Source organism: Seriola aureovittata, chromosome 12 (assembly GCF_021018895.1).
Source record: "Seriola aureovittata isolate HTS-2021-v1 ecotype China chromosome 12, ASM2101889v1, whole genome shotgun sequence".
NCBI classification, from domain to species: domain Eukaryota; kingdom Metazoa; phylum Chordata; class Actinopteri; order Carangiformes; family Carangidae; genus Seriola; species Seriola aureovittata.
Window position 1 is genome coordinate 26,949,062 of NC_079375.1, and position 12,082 is coordinate 26,961,143.

Consider the following 12,082-nt stretch of genomic DNA (forward strand, 5'->3'; position numbering starts at 1 on the left):
ACTGTTTCTCTCTTCAATGTAAACTGACGGTTCAGTATCTGTTGGTCAGATACAAAGATGGTGGAGTGAATGTGGAAGTTTAAATCATGTGATGTTGAAACTTGATGAAACTCCAGTTGTTAGTTTGATTCTACTTTGAGTTTTTCCTTAAATTTCAATGTTTGAAAATATAAAGTGCTGTTGATTTCAGAGTTTTATTAGTTAATGCTTCAGTGTGTATTTGGTGTTTAGCTCTACATGTTGTCAAGGATGGTGAACAATGGAAGCAGCTGATTTTGGCCTAATGACCCACAGAGTATGAAGATTAAGGGAGTGAGTCAGTGTCCATTTGTTTTCATGGAGTCTTGTGTTTGAAGCATCATCCAGTTGGTTTGTCATTGATGTGGATCAGCTGCTCATGTGAATCCTCCCACAGTGTTTGATTAGCAGCTGTAACCACGGTGACTCTGATAAAACAGGAAGTAGCAGAATCCATGTGATATGAAGCTGTGGTTTGAAAACCACTTCCCTCCTCTTTGAAGAGGAGTCAGATATCTGTGTTCAGGTTTTTGTACAGCCTCTTCTACACTTTGTATCACTGTGTTTCTAGAGCACAGTAGTAGAGAGCTGCGTCGTTCAGGGTTAGTCTGCTGATGGTCAGTTCAGTTGATGTGCCTGTTGTTTTGGATTGATATCGACTCGGGGTAGGATTATAATCAGCTGTGCTGCCCTTTGCTCCTTTATAGAGTATAAACTGAGGTGCCTGAAGGTCAGAATCATGTCTGTACCAGTAAAGGTCAACATTTCTGTAGCTTGTCTGATATTGACATGAGAGTGTGACAGATTCTCCTTCTCTTCCACTGACTTCATCTCTTGCTGGAGAGATTGTGTCTCCAGCTATTAGTCCTGGAAAAAGTAGAGAGAATGAAGCATTAGACTAACATTGTCCATGAGGCTGAGAGGAGAAGACAGTGGAAAATGTCTCTGTACAGTGTTACTCTGTGGACACAAGCAGCTCAACTGTAGCTCACATCATAACTAGATTGTACAGGACTTCATGACAAAGACAGATTATTGTGAAGTTTCAACTGTGAAAGTGATAAAATGGAGGTCAAATATCTTGTTGATACAGCAGGTTAACTGAGACACTGATTTGTTGTCAAACTCACCTATGAAGTGAGAGAAAAACCAAAAGAGGTAAAGCAACATGTCTTTGGAGGAGTTGAAGCCAAACAGACAGCAGATGAACAATGTTCTTCCACTGCAGTAGAATGAAGAAACTAAACAGCCTCTCTGCTGCACAGCCCTTCTCCTCAACATCAAGCTGATTGTGCTTTTAGTTCCTCCAACATTTCTGCTCTGGACGCACAAACAATCTCATTGGCTGAGGTGGACTAAAGTGGGCGGGGCCAGGTAATCACCTCTCTGCTCCTTCCTCAGTGAGATTTAACTGTCTTTGTATTTATGGTTTAGTTTTTGTGATGTTTGTGTCGTCAGTCCACAGACACAGTCTCTGAAAACTCAGTGTTTTCACAGTGTGTGACTCCCTCTAGTGGATGTTGTGGAGTATTGTGTTGTCTTTGCTCCAAAGGTTTTTGTACAGAGTTTTGGTGTTTCCTGTCACTGTGGGCCTCAGAGCACAGTAGTACACAGCAGAGTCAGTCACTGCAGCAGAGGAGATGTTCAGATGAAACTCTTTATTTTCCTTGTCATGTTGTAAAGATAGTCCTGGTGTGTTCTCTGAATATTCTTTGATGAGAAACTGTGGAGATGAACTGGACTTCTGTTGATACCAGTAGAGGTAATCACCAGAACCTGAGTAGTTACAGGACAGAGTAACAGTACGGCCCTCTGATGAAAACACCTCAGCACTGCTGGCAGTAATATCATCTTCCAGGCTGTTACCTAGTGAGGGAAACAACATGTTATATTTAGAGTTCTGTTCCAAAGTCACATATCCATCATTTGAAACACAAACATTTCTGTGGATCCTTTTAACAATAGAGTCAGCAGTTATTAGTGATACTTTATTATCTAGATTTGTACCTTTGAAATGTTAAACTGAACTTTAGCTAAAAGGAATTTCTAAACTGGTTCTGTAAAGCTTTGAAAATGTCTTTGTGTTCCAGGTTTTCTTGTCTAAAACATACGAACCTACGAGAGCTGAGAAGAAGAAAATTACAGTGAGTCTGTCCATGTTCACAGAGGTTAAATGTTGTCACTGAATGTTCAGTGGGAAGAAGTTGTGAGTGGTTTTGTGAGTTGTGTTTGGTCTGATGTTCACAGCTGGAATCAAACAGTTCTCTGCCAAGCAGCACCTCTGCAGTCAGTAGGAGGAGACTCATGTCACATTATCTTCATCTCTAAAGCTCTTCATCACATCTGTGTCTCATGAGTGAAAAGAATCTAGACTGGATCATAAGAAACCATTGAAGTTTAACAGTGTGTGACTCCCTCTAGTGGATGTTGTGGAGTATTGTGTTGTCTTTGCTCCAAAGGTTTTTGTACAGAGTTTTGGTGTTTCCTGTCACTGTGGGCCTCAGAGCACAGTAGTACAGAGCAGAGTCAGTCACTGCAGCACAGGAGATCTGCAGATCCATTCTGGTTTTATCACCACTCACTGTAACTGACAGTCCAGACTTTGTTTTATTTTGATTTCCAAAGTGAAGGATGAGGAACTCTGGTGGTTTTCCTGGATATTGTCGATACCAGAAGAAATAATCGCCACCAGTTGCCTTTGTGGAGTAGTTGTAGGACAGAGTAACAGAGCTGCCTTCTGAACTGAACTCTTCAGTCTTGACTGGACTCAGTTTTTCACAGCTGACTCCTAAAGAAACAGAGAACTCTGTTATAACATGATGTAAATGTTTCAATACACAATTTACATTCATTTTGCTGCATGATCTCACATACCTGTTAGAGTAGAGACAAACAGTAGAGGCAGTACATAATAGTCCAATGACAGCATGTTGAATAAAGGTAATGTTGATGGTTTGTGTATTGAACTGTGCTGAATATGGAAGTTCCTCTCTCTTCTATAGTTCAGTAACAGCTCAGCTCCTCCCTGAATCTCTCCGTCTCCTCTTAGATCTGTATTTTCTCTTCTCTCTGTGACACTTCCTCCTGACGAACAGACTGGAGCAGATATTTGTACCATTACGTTCAGGTTTGCAAAAGGTTTTCTGTGATGATTTAAAGGATAGATCATCTTTTCAGGAAAACCCTCAGATGATGAAAGGAAAGGTCATCACACAATATTACACACAGAGTATCAGCAGTTTGAATAACATCGACAGACAGTTCAGAAACAATTGGTTTTACCTGGTTTACTGAATTGTAGGGGCAAGTAGAAGGATCTGAGTTCTAGACTCAGATGTTGCAGGAAGGATTTTAACATGATATATAATCACAGACTGTAAAACAATGGAAACTGATGATTTAATTAGAAATTATTGGATCGAAAGGACTTGCACATTGAAAATGAGAGGACCTATGATTGAACCCTGTGGTACACCACAGAAAAATTACAGTTGGACAGAACAAATGAACGTCTTTAATAAAAATAAGAAGAAAAGCAGTTAATACCTGAGTCTGTGGTACCAACCATGTTATGGTGATAAGTCGCATTGTGTGATCTATCTGATGTATGGAGCCCTGAAGTGTAACGTTGTGTGACTCCCTCTAGTGGATGTTGTGGAGTATTGTGTTGTCTTTGCTCCAAAGGTTTTTGTACAGAGTTTTGGTGTTTCCTGTCACTGTGGGCTGCAGAGCACAGTAGTACAGAGCAGAGTCAGTCACTGCAGCAGAGGAGATGTTCAGATGAAACTCTCTAGTTTTCTTGTCATGTTGTAAAGATAGTCCTGGTGTTTTCTCTGAATAATCTGCGATGAGAAACTGTGGAGATGAACTGGACTTCTGTTGATACCAGTAGAGACTTTGTACAGAGCCTGAATAGTTGCAGGAGAGAGTCACAGTGTCTCCTTCTGAACCCATCACTTCATCTTTAAATGGTTTCACTAAATCCTCAGAGGATCCTGAAAAAAACAAAAAGATATTTCAACATGACGCTTGGATGAAATATTCAAACATTTTTAGACTGAAGTTGATTTTTAAAAAATGTATTTAATCCAAAGAGCCTGTTTTTCCATGAACATCTATGAACTCTGAGATGTTACTTTATGTTTTGAGAACTTACCAGAATGAAAGGAGACGATCATGATCCAAACTAAAAGCAGCAGCATTATTTTCACTTGTACTGAATGAACAATAGAGAGAACTCAGCAGCTCTCAGCTCTGAAATGAAGCCTTTCATATTGAGTTGTGTAGCTCCTCCTCTTGCTGTGCTCTGTTTCCATTCAGACTGATGGAAGCTTTAGAAATGACAGTGATGCTGCATCATCATCATCATCATCATCATCATCCAGGAAGCTCAGACTGAAGGAGGAACCTGCAGAAAATTCACCTGAATCAATCTGGAGAGAAACAACTTTCTGAAAACTCCAAAAGCTCCACTGCTGCAAACTGCAGAGAAAGTCTGACTGTGAATGCGAAACATGTTCAGAGAAGAAGAACAAGAAGAGGTGAAGATGCAATTATCACCATTCAGGCTAAAACATTGTAGATTATACATTCAGACTTTGTGTTTATTATGACGACTGTGATCAACTCTCTGATCAGCTGATTTCCTTTCCTGAATCCAGATCTGATGATTCTCAGTGAAAGATTTAAATGATGCAGCAAACTCTCTCCATCATTGTGGCTTTTGTTGCTCAGTTTACTGTTGTCAACTGAATCTAGACTGGATCATAAGAAACCATTGAAGTGTAACAGTGTGTGACTCCCTCTAGTGGATGTTGTGGAGTATTGTGTTGTCTTTGCTCCAAAGGTTTTTGTACAGAGTTTTGGTGTTTCCTGTCACTGTGGGCCTCAGAGCACAGTAGTACACAGCAGAGTCAGTCACCTGAAGCTTCTGGATCTTCAGAGGAACTGTCTTGTTCTTAATTGTAGCATTAAATCTTTCTTCCGTGAAGTCTGGAGCATTAGATATTGTTCCATAAGAATCACGTCGTAATACATACTTGGGAAAGTCATTTTCTTCTTGTTTGTACCAGAACAAATAAGCATTTGAGGTATCGCTGGTCTCAAATGAACAATCAAGTGTAACTGTGCCTCCTTCAGCAGCTGTGACATCAGCTGTTGGCTGGATCACTCTGTCTTCTCCTTTACACTCTGGGAAGAACAGAACATGCAGAGGAAGAGATGAATCAATAAAGATGATTGATTAAAGGAGAACAGTCAGTAGGTTTAAAGAGTTACCTATCCAGAGAGTCAGACACACACACATGTAGAACAGATGTGATTTTCACTGATCATTGTCACTTTCAACCATAGAAAGTGTTTTTACAAGGTAACAAATGTCAGCAGAAATGATGTGCTCTGATTTCCTGTATAATAAACATTAAAAGCTCTGACTGTAGAGCTCAGTAATATGTTAAAGTGTCTGAAGAGGAAACATGTTGTGCTTTCCATCTTACCAAAGAAAAGAGCAGCAAGAATAATCCACAGCCAATGTTCCATCTCTACAACAAGGTTTAAATCAACAGGAGAAACTATCTGATGTTCAACATTGACTCTGACAGTTGTTCTCTTCACAGCAGCAGTTATTATTGACACAGTGGTTGAACACAGTGAGGAAGTAGTGCACCGCCTACTTGATAATGTGGCCCTCTAGTGGAGGTAAAAAGTAGAGTTCAACAGTGTGGAGAAAAGGCTTCCAGCAGCTTGTCAGTGTGTCAGCTTGTGTTTTTGTACAGAGACTGTGGGTTTCCTGTCACTGTGGGCTTCACAGCACAGTAGTACAGAGCAGAGTCAGTCACTGCAGCAGAGGAGATCTGCAGATCCATTCTGGTTTTATCACCACTCACTGTAACTGACAGTCCAGACTTTGTTTCATTTTGAGTTCCCAAGTGAGAGATGAGGAATTCTGGTGGTTTTCCTGGATATTGTCGATACCAGAAAAAATTATCACCACCAGTTGCCTTTGTGGAGTAGTTGTAGGACAGAGTAACAGTGCTGCCTTCTGAACTGAACTCTTCAGTCTTGACTGGAGTCAGTTTTTCACAGCTGACTCCTAAAGAAACAGAGAACTCTGTTATAACATGATGTAAATGTTTCAATACATAATTTACATTCATTTTCCTGATTATCTCACATACCTGTTAGAGTAGAGACAAACAGTAGAGACAGTACATAATAGTCCAATGACAGCATGTTGAATAAAGGTAATGTTGATGGTTTGTGTATTGAACTGTGCTGAATATGGAAGTTCCTCTCTCTTCTATAGTTCAGTAACAGCTCAGCTCCTCCCTGAATCTCTCCGTCTCCTCTTAGATCTGTATTTTCTCTTCTCTCTGTGACACTTCCTCCTGGTGAACAGACTGGAGCAGCTGTTTGTACCAGTTGGACCAGATTTAGAAAAGGTTCTCTGTGATGATTTAAAAGATAGATCACCTTTTCAGGATCATCAAACACAGGAAGGAGCTAATGCTTGCTTCTGAAACAGCATTATTTCATCATTGTACAATCTAAATCAGATGATGAAAAGAAAGGTGTACACTTAATATTACACACTGAGTATAAGCAGTTTGATTACCATCAACAGACAGTTAAGGAACTTTTTACCTGCTTTACTGAATTGTAGGGGTGAGTACAAAGATCTTAGTTCTAGACTCAGATGTTGCAGGAAGGATTTTGATATGATATATAGTCACAGACAGTCTGTGAAACAATGGAAACTGATGATTTCTTAGAAATGATTTGGTCTAAAGTACACATACATTGAAAATGAGAGGACCTATGATTGAACCCTGTGGTACACCACAAAAAATCACAGCCGGAAAGAACAAGGAAACATCTTTGATATAAATGAGATGAAAAGCAGTTGATTGAGCCTGTACCAACCATGTTATGGTGATAAGTCACATTGTGTGATCTGTCAGTGATGTATGGAGCCCTGTAGTGTAACAGTGTGTGACTCCCTCTAGTGGATGTTGTGGAGTATTGTGTTGTCTTTGCTCCAAAGGTTTTTGTACAGAGTTTTGGTGTTTCCTGTCACTGTGGGCCTCAGAGCACAGTAGTACAGAGCAGAGTCAGACACCTGAAGCTTCTGGATCTTCAGAGGAACTGATCTGACGGTGGAATTCAGAGTGGATGAAAATCTCTCCTTGTGGTCGTCTGCTGTGTTTCCTTCATCCAGTTTAATGCGGCTCAGGATGAATTTGGGGCTGTGGTTTCCATCCTGTTTGTACCAGTAGAGATCTGGAGTTGTTGAACTGCTGTTATATCCACAGTCAAGTGTTACTGCTTCTCCTTCAGTAGCGGTCACGTCTCCTTTTGGTTGCAGCACGTTTTCTTTTTGTGCTCTGCATTCTGTAAAACACCAACAAACAGTATCAGTGTGCTGTTGCAGAATCATGTCAGTGTTGGATTGATATCACAGAAACAGTAGTGTTCATACCAAGGCACATAGCAGCCAGCAGCACTGACATGAACAGAGGCATCATGTCTGCAGTGTTGAGTCACTGTGAGCTACAGCAAGTATAAAGCAGGCTGTGGTCTCTCAGTTTAGTCTTCATCAACACTAAGATGGTGGATCAGAAGGAGGGAGCCTGATCACAGTGACAGGGCTCATTCACAGCCCTGTGTTATTCCCCCAACTGACAACTTTACACTAAACACATGTTTGTACCTCTCTCCTTTCCTGGTCTAACTTGTGTTGTATGTAGTCATGATTGGACACTTCAGCTGACGTGTTTCCTGTTTTACAGCTGCTGCAGATTCACTTTGTTCCTGAGCAGATAAAAGCTGCTGATTGTTGTGAAGCTGCTGCAGCTCCTTTAACATCTTTATCAGAAAGATTACAGGTAAACTGAGGATGAATATTTGAGCAACATGTGACTCTTGTTCTTTTCACACTGTTTCTCTCTTCAATGTAAACTGACGGTTCAGTATCTGTTGGTCAAATACAAAGATGGTGGAGTGAATGTGGAAGTTTAAATCATGTGATGTTGAAACTTGATGAAACTCCAGTTGTTAGTTTGATTCTACTTTGAGTTTTTCCTTAAATTTCAATGCTTGAAAATATAAAGTGCTGTTGATTTCAGAGTTTTATTAGTTAATGCTTCAGTGTGTATTTGGTGTTTAGCTCTACATGTTGTCAAGGATGGTGAACAATGGAAGCAGCTGATTTTGGCCTAATGACCCACAGAGTATGAAGATTAAGGGAGTAAGTCAGTGTCCATTTGTTTTCATGGAGTCTTGTGTTTGAAGCATCATCCAATTGGTTTGTCATTGATGTGGATCAGCTGCTCATGTGAATCCTCCCACAGTGTTTGATTAGCAGCTGTAACCACGGTGACTCTGATAAAACAGGAAGTAGCAGAATCCATGTGATATGAAGCTGTGGTTTGAAAACCACTTCCCTCCTCTTTGAAGAGGAGTCAGATATCTGTGTTCAGGTTTTTGTACAGCCTCTTCTACACTTTGTATCACTGTGTTTCTAGAGCACAGTAGTAGAGAGCTGTGTCGTTCAGGGTTAGTCTGCTGATGGTCAGTTCAGTTGATCTGTCTGTTGTTCGGGATTGATATCGACTCGGGGTAGGATTATATTGACGTGTTTCTCTCTTTGCTCCTTTATAGAGTATAAACTGAGGTGCCTGAAGGTCAGAATCATGTCTGTACCAGTAAAGTGCAGGATATTCAGAGGTTGTCTGATATTGACATGAGAGTGTGACAGATTCTCCTTCTCTTCCACTGACTTCATCTCTTGCTGGAGAGATTGTGTCTCCAGCTATTAGTCCTGGAAAAAGTAGAGAGAATGAAGCATTAGACTAACATTGTCCATGAGGCTGAGAGGAGAAGACAGTGGAAAATGTCTCTGTACAGTGTTACTCTGTGGACACAAACAGCTCAACTGTAGCTCACATCATCACTAGATTGTACAGGACTTCATGACAAAGACAGATTATTGTGAAGTTTCAACTGTGAAAGTGATAAAATGGAGGTCAAATATCTTGTTGATTCAGCAGGTTAACTGAGACACTGATTTGTTGTCAAACTCACCTATGAAGTGAGAGAAAAACCAAAAGAGGTAAAGCAACATGTCTTTGGAGGAGTTGAAGCCAAACAGACAGCAGATGAACAATGTTCTTCCACTGCAGTAGAATGAAGAAACTAAACAGCCTCTCTGCTGCACAGCCCTTCTCCTCAACATCAAGCTGATTGTGCTTTTAGTTCCTCCAACATTTCTGCTCTGGACACACAAACAATCTCATTGGCTGAGGTGGACTAAAGTGGGCGGGGCCAGGTAATCACCTCTCTGCTCCTTCCTCCGTGAGATTTAACTGTCTTTGTATTTATGGTTTAGTTTTTGTGATGTTTGTGTCGTCAGTCCACAGACACAGTCTCTGAAAACTCAGTGTTTTCACAGTGTGTGACTCCCTCTAGTGGATGTTGTGGAGTATTGTGTTGTCTTTGCTCCAAAGGTTTTTGTACAGAGTTTTGGTGTTTCCTGTCACTGTGGGCCTCAGAGCACAGTAGTACACAGCAGAGTCAGACACTGCAGCAGAGGAGATGTTCAGATGAAACTCTTTATTTTCCTTGTCATGTTGTAAAGATAGTCCTGGTGTGTTCTCTGAATATTCTTTGATGAGAAACTGTGGAGATGAACTGGACTTCTGTTGATACCAGTAGAGGTAATCAACAGAACCTGAGTAGTTACAGGACAGAGTAACAGTACGGCCCTCTGATGAAAACACCTCAGCACTGCTGGCAGTAATATCATCTTCCAGGCTGTTACCTAGTGAGGGAAACAACATGTTATATTTAGAGTTCTGTTCCAAAGTCACATATCCATCATTTGAAACACAAACATTTCTGTGGAAACCAATGATCCTGTTAACGATAGAGTCAGCAGTTATTAGTGATGAAGTGATGACTCTTCATTATCTAGATTTGTACCTTTGAAATGTTAAATTGAACTTTAGCTAAAAGGAATTTCTAAACTGGTTCTGTAAAGCTTTGAAAATGTCTTTGTGTTCCAGGTTTTCTTGTCTAAAACATACGAACCTACGAGAGCTGAGAAGAAGAAAATTACAGTGAGTCTGTCCATGTTCACAGAGGTTAAATGTTGTCACTGAATGTTCAGTGGGAAGAAGTTGTGAGTGGTTTTGTGAGTTGTGTTTGGTCTGATGTTCACAGCTGGAATCAAACAGTTCTCTGCCAAGCAGCACCTCTGCAGTCAGTAGGAGGAGACTCATATGTCACATTATCTTCATCTCTAAAGCTCTTCATCACATCTGTGTCTCATGAGTGAAAAGAATCTAGACTGAATCATAAGAAACCATTGAAGTGTAACAGTGTGTGACTCCCTCTAGTGGATGTTGTGGAGTATTGTGTTGTCTTTGCTCCAAAGGTTTTTGTACAGAGTTTTGGTGTTTCCTGTCACTGTGGGCTGCAGAGCACAGTAGTACACAGCAGAGTCAGACACTGCAGCAGAGGAGATCTGCAGATCCATTCTGGTTTTATCACCACTCACTGTAACTGACAGTCCAGACTTTGTTTCATTTTGAGTTCCCAAGTGAGAGATGAGGAACTGTGGTGGTTTTCCTGGATATTGTCGATACCAGAAGAAATAGTCATTACTAGTTGCCTTTGTGGAGTAGTTGTAGGACAGAGTAACAGTGCTGCCTTCTGAACTGAACTCTTCAGTCTTGACTGGAGTCGGTTCTTCACAGCTGACTCCTAAAGAAACAGAGAACTCTGTTATAACATGATGTAAATGTTTCAATACATAATTTACATTCATTTTGCTGCATGATCTCACATACCTGTTAGAGTAGAGACAAACAGTAGAGACAGCACATAATAGTCCAATGACAGCATGTTGAATAAAGGTAATGTTGATGGTTTGTGTATTGAACTGTGCTGAATATGGAAGTTCCTCTCTCTTCTATAGTTCAGTAACAGCTCAGCTCCTCCCTGAATCTCTCCGTCTCCTCTTAGATCTGTATTTTCTCTTCTCTCTGTGACACTTCCTCCTGGTGAACAGACTGGAGCAGATATTTGTACCATTACTTTCAGGTTTACAAAAGGTTTTCTGTGATGATTTAAAGGATAGATCACCTTTTCAGGATTATCATCAGATGATGAAAGGAAAGGTCATCACACAATATTACACACAGAGTATCAGCAGTTTGAATAACATCGGCAGACAGTTCAGAAACAATTGATTTTACCTGGTTTACCGAATTGTAGGGGCAAGTAGAAGGATCTGAGTTCTAGACTCAGATGTTACAGGAAGGATTTTAACATGATATATAATCACAGTCTGTAAAACAATGGAAACTGATGATTTATTTAGAAATTATTGGATTGAAAGGACTTGCACATTGAAAATTAGAGGACCTATGATTGGACCCTGTGGTACACCACAAACATCTTTAATAAAAATAAGAACAAAAGCAGTTAATACCTGAGTCTGTGGTACCAACCATGTTATTGTGATAAGTCACATTGTGTGATCTGTCAGTGATGTATGGAGCCCTGAAGTGTAATGTTGTGTGACTCCCTCTAGTGGATGTTGTGGAGTATTGTGTTGTCTTTGCTCCAAAGGTTTTTGTACAGAGTTTTGGTGTTTCCTGTCACTGTGGGCTGCAGAGCACAGTAGTACACAGCAGAGTCAGTCACTGCAGCAGAGGAGATGTTCAGATGAAACTCTCTAGTTTTCTTGTCATGTTGTAAAGATAGTCCTGGTGTTTTCTCTGAATAATCTGCGATGAGAAACTGTGGCGATGAACTGGACTTCTGTTGATACCAGTAGAGACTTTGTACAGAGCCTGAATAGTTGCAGGAGAGAGTCACAGTGTCTCCTTCCGAACCCATCACTTCATCTTTAAATGGTTTCACTAAATCCTCAGAGGATCCTGAAAAACACAAAAAGATATTTCAACATGACGCTTGCATGAAATATTCAAACATTTTTAGACTGAAGTTGATTTTTAAAAAATGTATTTAATCCAAAGAGCCTGTTTTTCCATGAACATCT

General features: G+C 40.4%; 2 gene segments (V, D, J or C); both read right to left on the reverse strand.

Annotated features, from left to right (window-relative positions):
- Positions 1–1,612: 1,612 nt before the first annotated feature.
- On the reverse strand, positions 1,613–2,947 carry LOC130178757 (T cell receptor alpha variable 3-like; the record flags this gene model as incomplete). The annotated part of the segment is given in 4 exon segments: positions 1,613–1,884; positions 2,278–2,299; positions 2,520–2,806; positions 2,893–2,947. Coding segments are annotated over 4 exon segments (636 nt in total), but the record flags the coding sequence as incomplete, so codon positions are not given.
- A 6,595-nt stretch (positions 2,948–9,542) lies between these two features.
- Positions 9,543–10,920, reverse strand: LOC130178759 (T cell receptor alpha variable 3-like; the record flags this gene model as incomplete). The annotated part of the segment is given in 3 exon segments: positions 9,543–9,713; positions 10,478–10,779; positions 10,866–10,920. Coding segments are annotated over 3 exon segments (528 nt in total), but the record flags the coding sequence as incomplete, so codon positions are not given.
- Positions 10,921–12,082: the final 1,162 nt, after the last annotated feature.